The sequence below is a fragment of the Sitophilus oryzae genome, unplaced genomic scaffold, assembly GCF_002938485.1.
Source record: "Sitophilus oryzae breed Bouriz unplaced genomic scaffold, Soryzae_2.0 scaffold_374_pilon_pilon, whole genome shotgun sequence".
Lineage (NCBI taxonomy): Eukaryota > Metazoa > Arthropoda > Insecta > Coleoptera > Curculionidae > Sitophilus > Sitophilus oryzae.
The window spans coordinates 1,346,952-1,361,761 of NW_022146945.1; the positions used below are offsets into that span (position 1 = coordinate 1,346,952).

The window sequence follows — 14,810 nt, forward strand, 5'->3', positions numbered from 1 at the left end:
ACATTATACGTACATTGGCCGAATTTCATTGTTGAATTACGTCACTGTAGTCACAGTCTCACTTCCACTTGTTTGCATAGGTGAATACTATTCAATTCCTATTTCACTTCTTCCCATGTCAGCAATAACTGCAGTTTCTATGGACAAATTTAGCCGATTAAACAGTCCCCAATAGTTTACAGTTTTTAGTTAACCGATCTAATTTGTCCATAAAATCGTTAGTTTCGCGGCATCAATTTTGACGTCACTGCAATCCTTGCTGGCATGAGAGGAAATAAATATATTGACGTATACAAACGAATGGCAGTGAGTGAGAAAATATCATGCTTTAAAATTTGGCGAACGTACGTCTTATTGGATAATTTATACAGTTATTTGTCATGGATGACTATAAAATGCTACATATTTTTATGGTCAAGTTCTGCGCAATCAAAAATGTTCTTGTGGGAAGCCTGCCTTCTTTCTTTATTCAGTACATGCTATTGTACTGAGCGTATTGACCGTACTCTTCGTACACGCGAAAATCGGCACCCAAGGCCAGAGGTGCCGACCCTAGTATGCGTCTGCAAATAGATTTTTAATTCATACTATTATTGTAATCTACCAATATACTTTTATGTTGGCGTCCATTTCAGTATGCCGTAGAAACGACTTAAAAAAATGTTTGCTTTTCTCACAAAAAATAAATTAACGCCAGGCGGCACCGAGTCATTAGAGATAAATTAAAACGTAGCAAAGCTTCTTTGTCGGACATAAATATCGGTAAGAAGATTTCCCGTTGATTTATGTCTCTCTCTCTACGACGCTACTGCTTAACCTAAATTATCGATAAAGGATTTTCTAATTATAAGCCGTTGATATACGAGAAGAGATGAAGATAAAAAGAAACTATGCAGCTCCCTGGACTGGAAGCAATGATTCTTTACTTAATCTTATTCAAGTAATATCCGTTTGTTTTATAGCACTTAACATCGCGTATGCTATAATATATAATGTGATCAAAGGAAATAGGATTGTTGAAATTCTTCTGTTTTTAGAACTTTATGTATTATTGATGGTGTACATACAGGTTACAGGTTGTACATCAAATAAAACTACTATACTACGACTATATTTGTTTAATTACTCTTTTTGGTGTTTGAGATTTATACAGTTGTCATCCAATGTTCTTTTTTTACTTGGAAACGATGAAAACCAAACCAAACCAAACTAACTATTTAATTTCTTTTATTTCAGCAGCCGAACGATCAATATATCGGACCCGCCTATGACCCCTCCAGAGATCTGTCGCCCAATCTGCCCTCATGCGAGCCTCCGCTCAAGGGGGAGCCGCTGGGAGACACCCAATTGGGGTCCACGGGACCACTGTCCCAGGATAACAACAACCACACTGAAAAAAGTAAGCTACAGCTCTTTATTTTTTAACCACCATTGTTATAATAATATTATAAATTACTTGTACGGAGCAGTCAACAATGATTGAATTAGTTAGCTATTCTGATTTTGCTCGGGTGGTTGACAATTAATATTTATCAGCTGTTATTACTATATAGCGTCAAAACAAACCAAAAATTAATTATTGATTTCACAAGTAATAAAAGCCAAACAAATAGTAAATAGATTGACATACCTTGCTAAATATTTTCGATCGATTATTTGTTTTAGCATCAGTATCAATCACTAATCAATATCACTATCAGTATCAATCATCAATACACTATTGCCAACAATATCAGTCATTGTTTATCGCTCCATAAGACTGTGTTAAGTGTATAGTTTTGCAAACCTATGAAAAATATATGTATCTGGTATTCTAGTGCACCAGTCCTGTGGATCGGACTCCTGTAGATCATCCCCTCCCCGACCTCCACATTCGGTGACACCCCCCGAACTGCGAAGACCCGGATCTTCATTCGACCATCACATACCCAAAATTGAACCGGATACAACTCCATCGTCACCACCAACACCACCATCTAGGTATGGCGCAATCTTAATGAAAATAATAACATTAAAAGATAGCTAATTGGCTCTTCTAAAAACTGTCGTCGCCGGATTTTTTTTTCATTTAATTAAAAAAATAAAATAAAAAGTATTTCTTTTCCTGATGTCGTGGCGCATGCGCTAGGCTTCAACTAGTAAGAATAGAAATAAACAGGATCAAGCAGAAGAAGTTTTCTTAAACATTTCTAAACTAGAAAACGTGAAAACCTTAAGGGCAAAAATTAAATTAGCCAAAATGAGTCAGTCCACTGGAAGAAAATATATTGAACTTTAAACAACATAAATATTTTAAGGTGCCTGTTTTTTGTACCGGTCAGTGTATATCTCTAGTGAACTATACCTTTCTAGTGCTTGTTTGGTTTTAGCTTTATTTTTTTCTGTTTCTTTGCAGCTGTGCGGACGAACTTGCTGGTGCTGCAGTGTGCGCAGGCTGCGGCATCAAAATCACCGATCGGTACTACCTCCAAGCGGTGGAACGGCGGTGGCACGCGCAATGTTTGCAGTGTTGTCAGTGCAGGAACACTTTGGACGGTGATATTACGTGTTTTTCGCGCGACGGAAATATCTACTGTAAGAAAGACTACTACAGGTATGTCAATTTTTCTATTTTATTTTAAATTGTGTTATGGCTCTATCTTGACAGGTTCAGATTAAATCTTAAGAGCAAAAAAAAAGTAGCAAAATAAGCGTTCGGCATTTAACGTTTTATGTAAAACTGGCTAGGTATTTTTACACAAATGAGAAAGGAAATTAGAGATAAAAGATACTATATCCGTATTGTAGCACATTTTTAGACAACTCCTTTATTTTTAAGATTTTGATGGTCAAACATCAATAAAATATTTCTTATGTTTGGACTAAATTTTCTCGAAAATAAAGACATAATTGAATATTTCGTTACAATACGGAAATAGATTGAAGTTTTGTGATTACAGTGATATATTATTTATATGGTTTTGTAACAAATTGATCGCTATTTTATGACAAATGCTGAAGCTCTGCAAACCTTAGTCAAGCCTTAATCAAAGCACGTGTCTTTGGAATTTTGTGTGGGGCTTAACACGACAGGATCCGGCAAATTTCTGAAAAAAATATATATTTCCTTCGGCCAAACACCCGCTTTACCCGACCCCTGAGAGTAACCCGAAAGTACAGCGTAATAGACTCTTAATTCTCCTTAGTAGCTGTTTCCATTTTATCAGATAAGACATTTTTCAACGTAAGAAGCACCTAAAACAATACAAGTATTAAATTAAAAAAAATAAGCACAACTTTTTTTTGGAGCCTTTTTAGAAGGTATGTTGACTGTTGACACAATTCAAACCTACATCCTCCAAAGCGAAATTTTATTTTGTTTGGCAAGTCTTTTCAATTCCGTCACTCGCTGGCCCCTTTGACTATTTAAAACGACTCGTCAGAGTGAATTAAGTCACATTTCAAGCGGTATAACCTTCAAGTCGGCTTAGAAATTACTTCCATTCACCGAGTTGGCGTTGAGTTGTTTTCATTTTTTTTTCTACGCGTCTTTCGTTCGTCTTCATTTTTTTAACTTTCGTTTGTTTTGTAATATAATAATTTTGGTCGTTCGGTTAGAGATTATATGACAGTAACGCGGAAGCTTGTATAGTACTATGTCTGTTTGTCATTCAAAGTCGAAGAGTAAAAGTAAAATATCATCAAATGCTCTATTTAGACGACGAAATATAATGTAACTGCATAAAATGTGCAATTACAAGTTTCAACTTTTTTAGTATAAACCCTTTTTAAAAAATCTATGATATTTGTTCCTGCTGGTTTTTGGGCACCTGTTCATTTATGCACTGTAAACTTAGTGAGAATTGAAGAAAATAAATGAATCTTAATTTATACTTTATCCACAAAACGAAGCGCCTAAAGTGAAAGTATTCCGCGAACACTTTTTCGTAATGTTCGCTACTCTTTGCAGACTGTAAATGAAATGATTAAAAATTGATTAAAATTACTCTAGGAATACCATGGTCATTTTCTTCCATTTTTCGTGGTTTTTGAAATGCGTTTGCAAATTCTTATGACACAAGCTGCAATTTTTACATTTGTCAAACTTTTGTTTGTATCACTACTGAACAACATAGTTACCATAGCAACAAACGCTATCTTGACTTCAGTTCTTAAAAATATTGCTTGCCTCTAATATTTCCTGTGAAATTTTTATAATTTTAGCTAAACATATACATTTTTATGTGGATAAAACGTTGTAGGTATTACATTCGTGTTTTAGTGACATTTTAAACGCTTCATAAAATTAAACGCTCCAACTACATTCTTTGCTAAATATTCTTGCGTGGATAAGATTGTTTTTAAAACATCTAAAGTAGTAAATATAATAATAATATTATATAGTAAATATAGTAAGAATAAAATTATATAAGGATTCTTGCCATTTAACTGCTGATATAGAAATTTAATTCCACACTGTATTTGTCATAATGTGGATCAACCTGCTCTCACTACCGGTTTCGGATCCCTACTCCCCATCATCATGGGTGCTTGGGTCGATTCCACAAAATGACAAACACAGCGCAGAGTACCTACTAGTGGAATCGACCCAAGCTCACCTGATGATGGAGTAGGGCTCCGAAACCGGTAGTGAGAGCAGGTTGATCCACATTATGACAAACACAGTGTGGAATTAAATTTCTATATCAGCAGTTAAATGGCAAGAATTGTTATATAATTTTATTATATACCTACCTATACTGCAAGAAATGTGTTTTCCATTTTATAGTAATAATATATTATACCGGGTGTTGCATCGTCGGACGGGACATAGGAAATCCCATGTAAATTTTAATGGGGTCAATTATTGGCTTCCCTAATTATTTTAGAGAATAATTCTATTTAGGTTTATTGAAGAGCACAAAAACCCACATTCAAAAGAATAACTTTAGATATTTTTGATTAGCTCGTTTACGAGTTATCGCCGATTTCTTTTTAAATATTTCTCCTTTTTTATGGCCCTGTATTTACTTATGAGCACCAGTCAAGGTAAAAGATAACTGTCAAATGAAGTTGTCATTTCAGAAATTTACCTATTTAGTGCTTTATTATTATTGAAAACTCATTCCTACATCGGAAATCTGAAAAAGATGTATAAATACAAATTAATATGAATATATTAAATTGTTAAAACTTTAGGATTTAAGATGTTCAAATATTCCTCCATCGACTGCTAGACAATAACCCAGGCGATCATAAAATTCTCTTCTTACATTCGCTAGTTTACTAGTAAACTGAAATTCGATTGCATTCGGCAGAAATAGCATTTTTTAACTCGTCAAGATTTGGGTATTTTTTATCCTTGTATATTATTCATTATCCATTTTTTAAATGGCCCCAGAGAAAGAAATCATTTGGCAAAATATCAGCAGACCTTGCTGGCCAATTTACTATATGATTTAGGCCAATAACGTTTCCGTTAAAACTATTGTCTAAATATTCCCGAACAACCAGGGTACTATGTGCCGGGCAGCCATCCATTTGGTACCAAACTTCCTGATTTTCCCTAGCGGCATCATGTAAAGCAGGTAAAATATGATTTTCGAGTAGTTCCAAATAATATTCTACATTTAAATTTCGCGTAAGAAATAATGGCCCGATAATATTGTGTCCGAATATCCCTGCCCAAACATTTACTTTCTGTGGATATTGCGTCCTTGTTTCGACAAACCCGTGTTGGTTTTCTTTGTTCCAATATCGATCATTTTGAACATTGGGTTCATTATTTAAGATAAACGTGCATTCGTCAGTGAAACATATGTTTTTAAAAATTCCCTATCCGTGTTTGCTCCTTCCATCATATTAAAAACAAAACGCTTGCCGCCGTATTTCGTCTCTATCTCGTAGCTCTTGGTGCTTTTCATATTTGAAGGAATAGTATTTATGTCGTTTCAAAATTCGAAACGCTGTAGTGTGATCTATTCCTATTTCATCCTGAAGTTTCCTTGTGCTGATCTTTCCATCGTTCTCTTCCACGCACAATAAAACTTCCAAGTCGGTATCATTTCTTGCATCTTCTCCTTGTTCCTGGCCTTGCTTCACATTTGCAGTTATTTATTAAGGTATCTTCGGTCTCAAATCTCTGGATATTCCTTGCGATTGTAGATTTTCCAGGTATCGGTCTATTCGGATACAGAGCAGCAAACATGTCCGACACCTTTTGATAACTATTTCCTTGATAATACCATTTAATCATCAATACTTTTTCTTCGGTAGTGTAATTTATGGCTAATATTTTCGATGTAGGTATGAGTTTTTAATTATAATAATAATAAAGCACTAAATAGATTAATTTCTGAAATGACAACTTCATTTGACTGTATATAAGTAAATACAGGGCCATAAGAAAGGAGAAATATTTAAAAAGAAATGGGCGATAACTCGTAAACGGGTTAATCAAAAATATCTAAAGTTATTCTTTTGAATGTGGGTTTTAGTGCTCTTCAATAAACCTAAGTAGAATTATTCTTTAAAATAATTAGGGAAGCCAATAATTGACACCATTAAAATTTACATGGGATTTCCTATATGTCCCGCTCGACGATGCAGCACCCGGTATAGTAAATATAGTAATTAAAAAATTGAGTATACTTTTATTTACCAATGTCTCTATTATTTAAAAATAGCCTGTTACATAATTTCTCTCAGTCACTAATATTCATAAAGCAAAACAAAAAGTATGACTATTTTGATAATTCCAGACATAATACCATATCACAATCACCCTCATATATCATCTTAATGTATTTAGACTATTTCAATAGAAACAGCACGCCAGTGAAGTTGACACTCCACTAAATTACTATTAATCATATTTTTTACACATCATATTATGCGGAATTCTGTGCCAAAAGTAATATTTTACGTAATAAATCGAGCAAAATAACTCAACTGAGGTGAATGGAATTTAAAAGATTGTGATTCGAAAGAAAAATATACAAACAACCATTAAGTATCTCATAAATATTTTTTTTCGTAACGCTTTCTGACTTTTATTTATCCGTAAAGAGATAATATACAGGGCGGTCCAATAATAAAGAATGACGGCTGTAGATCGGGAATATATTGTATATATTGTAGAACTCAAAATAAAATATTGATAGGTAAACCGGCCAAGAAAAATGGCCAAAAATTATTTTCAAGTTCGAAAGATGGCTAGAAAAGGATATAACAGCAACTTAACAAAAAGAAAATTCCAATTTTCTTGTAAATTTTTATAATTTAGATTTGTTAAAAATATAAGCACTGTAATCTCGTTGAAGACTGTGTGAAAGACTGTTTTTTTGCATAGATCTTTTTTTTATTTTCAAAAATAAAATGATGGGGAAAGATCAAACACTTTTAGTCTCAAATTAGGTATGTAATTTTTATTCTAAATGAACGCATTTTACTCAACTTCATTTTGATTTGTTAATTTTGTCATTTACTCCTATACGTGGAGCATAAAGCTTTGATTGACATGCATCCGTAGTGCGACGATAAGATGATACGATATTAATTTTATTGACTGAATTTAAAGACTTCGATTGGTTAGAAAATGACCTGGTTTTAAATTTAGTGCAAAAAAAAGTAGCAAAGTAATGTGAAAATCGTATCACTGTGTATCTCATAAACTCACTCATAAACGAGAAATCCCATAAAACACACAAAAATGGGATACCCTGTACAGATGTGATGCGCAATAGTGAACCGCAGTAGTCTACCGGTATCGGCAGCCAGACGGCCCGCACTTTGGTCAGAAGAGCACAGGAGAGAACCAGATTTCTTAAAATTCTCGTTTTTCCGACGTTGCTAGCTCTTGTACTGTTATATTTTTTATTAAGGTTAGATTAAATTTGTTAAGAAAATGTCAAAACATCCGTTATCGTACGATCTTTCTCCGTTGACGGGCTGGAGTAAAAAAATTACGGATGAAAAGTGGCACGAAAACGCTATGACCAATCAGAGCGCCATCGGACCATCGTATCAACGGATAACGGACGCATAAAAATCAAGCTTTAGGCTTTAGTAAATACTCTCCAGCGGATTCGGTTATTTGAAATTGATTTACTGTTTCGATCTCCTTTTTAGTTGTTTTTGCCACGTATGTCTTGGACAACCAGTTCTTCTACTGCCTTGTGGGTTCCACTCAATAACTCTGCCAGCGATGTTATAGCCGCTTCGCCTCATGTGTGACCAATCCACCTCCATTTCCTTAGTTTGATCTCATTATACACCTGCCTCTGGTTGGTTAAGCTCCATAAATCCTTATTTCCGATAGTGTTTAGCCAGAATATTCCTACAATTTTTGGGTGACAGCGGTTTATGAATACTTGGAATTTGTTAATTAATGGCAGTGTAATTTTCACTAGACAGCAATACTGACTTGAAATTTGAATCGAAAATTTTAAGTTTGGTAAGTTGAGAGTATTGTCCAGATCTCCAAATATTGCTGAGCATTCCAAATGTTATTCCGACCTTGCTGATTCTGTTTTTGATATTACTTTGTAACAGTGCCGTAAAAACTTTGTTAGTGGCTCGTAGGGAATGCAATCCCGCAAATGCGGGATACCTCTGAGATTCCGCGGGATCAAAGTTGCGGGATCCGCGGGATAGACCCATTACTACTGGGTAACCGAATCGATCTCGATCAGGGTCAAACCGGTTCGTTACGGGCCGATGCGTCGACGGTCGGAACCCGGGGGATTCCCCTTACGGCTTGGCCATTAAAAATAACTGAAACAAACAGGTTACTTGTTAGATTTCTTTCTGGCGTATGTGCGTAAGTGAAGAAAAGCGTCTAACTAGTACATGTGGAAATTTCGTCAAATAAACTGCCGGACATATGTAATTATCGGAACAAGCAAAATTTTAGGGTAAATTTAAAGTTGAATAGGTATCTCTTGAACTAAAAAAAACTTTGGGATGCGGTTTGGACCAGGTTTTAGATGCATCTATTGTGATTAAGATGCTATATGGTTTTCGAAACTATATTTAGCGAATTCTCGTATACAGGATGTTTTATAAGAGTGTGAAAATTTGGTCAAGAATCTTTTTTACCGCAAATTTACAATTTTTAAAAAATCGAAATTTTTACCAAGTACCACTAATCTGTATTGAAATTAGAAAAAACAATTTGATAGGTTTCTTTAACTTTTTTTGTTTTAAGGAAAATACGACGTTTTTTTGAAAAATATGCATTTTTAGTCATACGTATGGTCCTAAATGGTACAAAAAGCTTTGTACATTCATTCTGCATATACCAAGAAATTATTGATATAGAGTATATCTAAAAGCAGATAACTAACACAAGTTAAAAAAACTTCAACATCAGAATAATATTTTATTTATAAAATCAGTAGATAAATTATAATAAAATTTAAGTTTATTTAATATTAAATATATTTTTTGAACACCCTGTATACATCGGTCCAAATTTTTGTACAGCTCGTTTAAGATACACGCTATATCAATATATTGTGGACCTATGCAAAATGTACAATGCCTTTTGTACCATTTAGGACCAAATGTATGAATATTGTTTACAGTCCGCAGTTTTGCGGATCCGTGGGATTGACTGCTTTAATCCCGCGGGTTTGCGGGATTGCGATTTTGGTGCTGGATTGCATTCCCTAGTGGCACACATTATTACGGTACATTTTGTGGTTTTGAGGGGCATTGGTGAAAAATTATTTTTATCTCTCATTTTTTTCTACGAAAGTTTCCTCTTTATATTAAGTATTTTCTCTTTAAGTTCTATCATTATCGGTTCCTGAACTATAGTCGATCTCATCTATTATTGGTTCACCCGGTACATATAATCTGTTTTATTTTCCTCTTATAATGGTTATTGTTATCGCTGATGCCCTCTTGACATTCGTTTAGACTAAACAACGTTGATATAGCGAGCAGTTACAACGACTGGACGTGTCAAAAATCGACATTCCCGATAATTTATTGGTATAAAATATTATAGGCCAATATACATGTCATTTTCATAACCGGTGAATGATAAGAGCTTTATATTTTACCAAGTAGAGCAACAGAAGTTAGAAAATCAGAATACCTATATAACATTGTTATCTCTAATAATGATTTTTTTCTAGTATATTATTTCTTCTAGTATTTCTCTCTAGCAATACATTAAACGACATGAAAACACGATACCTTCAAATTTTCAAGTATTAAGTCGTTCTTCGTCTTGTTTTAATTTGAAATCTGTCGATTTCTTAGTTTTAAGTTTGCCTCTGTATAAATTCTTGAAAGGTAGACTGCCAAATATCTTTCCATCTTTGTAGAGCTCTTACCCACCGGTTTCCCTTCCAGAGCTATGCGTGTTATATAACATATCTTCTTGTTGTATCTTGTGTATCTTTAATATCTGTGTTCCTAATTCGGTCTCTTCGAGTCTTCCCAATTATGGTTCTTAGGTTCTTTATTTCAGCTACCGTTAACATGCTTTTGGTTTTGTTTGTTTCCTCTTAAATTATGTCTTCTAAATTAAGTTTGCTGCCTGTTCGCACGAAGGGGTTTATCCATAATATTTGCCTCAGGCATCCTGACATGACTATATTGCTCTGTTTATTTGGCCTCTCAGATTCTTCTCTGGATAGTGGTAGTACGACATATATATTCCTAACTATCTTAACTGTGATGCTTGCGCAATAACTTTGTTTTTTACTACCAGTTTCAGGACTCTATGCTAACTCTGTTGTGTCTCATTCGATAACTTTTATTTATTGAGATCACCTACTCTATGATGATGTCCATTAAAAGGCTGAATTATTAGGGGCTAAGGCTATCTCCTTGTCTAATGCTTTCTGGTGCTCGGTTATTTCCCACTTTTACATGAGTTGTGTTTGCGATATTAAGCTTTCTTATGTTTGTCACAAGAATATCAGGCATTTTAAAGTTCAGTATATTTTATTCTAGTGAGTCCCTTTTGATGATTATTTAAGCAACTTTCACTAACTATTTCAGCTTTTTTATATGAAAAAAATATAGTGTTGATATGTTGGCGAAAGTTTGCATTATCCTGTGGAATAATTTAACAAAGTAAAGAATTTAAAAATCTCTTTATCATCAAGGTGTTTATTTATCAATTTATCAAAAGTGTTTATTGTTTTTATATATCACCGTTATTGAAAATTCATATTATTATTGAATTTTCTTGGCAATTAGGTACTGTAGCAGTAATGATTTTAAGTTCAGGGGTTGATCTCTATCATGTTCAATTAAAGCAACAAAAACCGTTTAAACTTCTGGACTTAAAAGCACCTCTGTTTTAGAGTAACTGTCAATGACAGTAACATTACAAAAACAATAACCACTGCTTCTAGGTGTGTTGATGAGGACTAAAAGCAAAGGTAAGCTTTTATTTCTAAAATTGTCATTAATCAAAAATCTTGAAAAACGAATATCATCAACAACAAAAAAGCTATTGAAACTAATATAAAAACAAACCATCGACAAAAAATGCATCTTAACAATAAATCGCTCTTTATATTCTTTACTTTGTTAAACCATTACACAAGGTGTTGCAAACTTTCGCTAATAGGACAATATATTGTTTTCGTATAATAAACAGCTTGAGGACGGAAAAAGGCATTAACATTTCAAATAATTTAGCTATAAATTGCTTAAAAAATCATCAAAATTGGTCAACTAGAACAAAACATATTGAAATTTAAAATAAATGATAATTTTAGGTCAGTGTAGTAACAAAAATGGAGTCTAGACCCTTCAGACCTCTTCGAAGATCTAGCTGCCGCTGTTTGATTTTTTCTTGCTTTAACGCTATTAAAAATAAATCACTGTATTAATCATTTTACTAAGCTGAAAAGAATGCCATAATAACAATTATGCGCGGCCTTCTCGACTGAGATTCTTAAAGACAAAACGACAGCAAAGTTATTCGACTAAACAGTCCATACAAGGTCCGTTTAAAAAGCAAACACTTGAAAAGCCATTCTCAAATAAAAGAAACCAGTTCTACCGAACCGCGAGTAGTTTGGTTCTCGGATTTTGATCTTGAGATTTTTTTTCAATACCGGAGATAATCGAAAAGTTTCTAATATTATATTCTTTGGATTTTTATAATGATTGTACTTCAGTTTTTTTTTCTAATGGGTTGTGAGTGTGAATAACCCATTTTTTTCAAACATTTGAAATTACCATACATGCCAGTTGTATTGCTGCCATTTCTAGATATATTAAGCCCTTAAATTGAAAGCAATTCTACTCTTCTCATATCTCTCTTGTTTTCTTTTAATTAACTGTATGGATACAAACATAATTACTAATAATAAGTGAAATGATTGTATAATATTTTGATTTTCTTGTAACAAGAAAAATGCTCTAAAAAATTAACAGTCATTACTATAGAGATATAGGGAATTTTTTCTTTAAGGAACAGTTTTTTATTGGAAACACTGCTACTTGTAAGACATATTTTGTTTGTCCTCTGGTGTCCTGTACCATCTTCTGCAGGGTCTTGATAGGACGGGAGCATAGTTCCTCTGGTTCTATCATTGCTTGCCCAAATAGAAATTATCTCTTACGATTCAGAGCCTCTATATGACATGTTATGAGTCTGCAGCTAAAACTTTGTTGTTGCAGGTTGAGTTTGTTCAGATAGCACCTGACAGCTATATAGGTATGAATTGGTGTAATCCCTGCTGAGTATTACGAGTTTCTTTATAGTTTTAGAATTAGGTCTTTGGATGAAGGCTTTGCTATGACTGTGAGATATACAGGGTTGTCCGAATTTTATTTGGGAAACTTCGGTAGCATATTCTGCAGATAAAAATATATAAAGTTCGCATAAATATATGTCCTAAAATGCTTCATTTTGGAGATAGAGGGTGTAGAAGTTTTACTTTAATTTCGTTTAATTATTTCTAAACTTAATTTTAATTATTTCTAAATTATAATCGATATTTAGATAAAAATTGCTGTCTGGATGTTTTTTGAGATGAGAAATTTGATTTCTATATCAATAATATGACTCCTATTTTTAGGGAACGCCACCTATATGTTTTTTGAAAAGAACTCTTGGTAAAAATTGGCACGAGCAACCGTTCTCGAGATATTTAGAATGGAAATAGTCAAGACATGACATTATTGACAAAAATTAAACGTGTTGGATAGATAGTTATTTGACTGAAATGATAAATTTGGAGAACTTTTATTTTTTTTTAAATTAATCATATATATTTCTTAGAAAAAAATATGATAAAACAGTTTCTGGTAAACCTTTAACACAAAAATACTTCAAATTTATTATTTCAGTCTAATAACTATCTATTTGATATATTTAATTTATGTCAGTAATGACGTATATTGTGGTTTTTTACCAAGAGACTTTTTTTATGTAAAAATTTAATATTTCTGGAAAAAATGGTGGAAATGGATATTTTTTTATTCAGTAATTTTTATACAGGTACCGACGAAAATTTATTACCCTTCGAACCAGTTAAAAATATGTAGGTAGCGCACTCTACAAGTAGGAGTCATATTAACATGAAAATCAAATTTATCATCTGAAAAAACTCGCAGATACCAATTTTCATCCAAATGTCGACGTTTGTTCAGAAATTATTTGGAAAAAATCGAAATAAAAATGAAATTTCTACACCCTGTATCGCCGAAACAAACCGCTTTAGGACATACATTCATAAGAACTTTTATATTTATTTTTATTTGCGGAATATGCTGTCGAAGTTTCTCGAATACAATTCTGACCACCCTGTATACAGGGTTGTTCACCACATACGACACGGAGTATTGTGGCTAAACGATGACATTTTTACAAATTGTAAGTTTGGGGTTCGTTGAAGGACTATTAGAGCTACAATTTAAAAATATTTTTACAAGATACAGAGTGTCCCAAATAAATAAAAAATATCAAAGTTGTATTTTTTTAAATGGAACACCCTGTATATTATTACATTTTTAGTTTCTACGATTAAAATAAAGGTAAATTTTGATTAAAGTTTATTATACTTAACCTTTTGCCGTTTTTGAATATTTTCAATTTTAGAATTGCAGTAAAAATTTTTAAAGATTCATTTTCTCCAGCAGGTATCAATGTTTTTAATACTAAATATTTAATGAAGTTTACTTATTGATCAGTTATTGTGTTGCAATAATAAAATAATACTACCTTATAGAGTGTCTAAAAATTTATTTTAAATAATATTAACTTCAAACGGCAATAACTCTCTTTAATTTAAATGGAATGCCCTGTATATTTTAGGAGAATCAGATGCACAATTAAATTGTCTATCAAATTATTATACCATTTTTACCTATCCCTTCAAGTTTCTTAGAAAATGCATTTTCTTTTAATTTAGACCTCATTTATCAATATATCCATGGAATATTGACATTTTAGATTGTTTTTAAAGCAACAAATGTACAAATGTATTAAACTATTACTAATATTATCGTTTTTAGCAAAACGATAATATTACTAGCCCATTTGTATGCAAAAGAAAACTATTTAAATCTTTATAAAAGAGTATACCATTAATTAAATATAACACCATTATTTCCGCCCATATACTAATTAATTACATACTTAATTGTGTTCGTTAATAAATTATTATAAATAAATGTGGATTTGAGTCAGAAATCAATATATTAATAAGTTATCAAATTAAAGTCTCTGTTGTTATAAATAAGCATTTATTAAAAAATGAAATATCATTTTTAAGGTGTTACTTTTTATCACACTGTTTAATGCCCATGCAAAACTCAGTTTTTTAGCATTTGGAGCAATTATTATTAAT

General features: G+C 32.7%; 1 protein-coding gene across 2 annotated transcripts in view; it reads left to right on the forward strand.

Moving 5' to 3' along the window:
* Window positions 1-14,810, forward strand: part of LOC115885106 (protein apterous-like) — a 331,311-nt gene that overhangs the window by 103,253 nt on the left and 213,248 nt on the right. The window contains exons 2-4 of one of the 2 annotated variants that reach the window (XM_030903895.1): window positions 1,237-1,399; window positions 1,818-1,980; window positions 2,396-2,593. In XM_030903895.1, the coding sequence (XP_030759755.1) occupies window positions 1,237-1,399; window positions 1,818-1,980; window positions 2,396-2,593 (524 nt within the window). The remainder of the gene's footprint in view (window positions 1-1,236; window positions 1,400-1,817; window positions 1,981-2,395; window positions 2,594-14,810) is intronic. The other variant, XM_030903896.1, reaches the window with a different exon arrangement.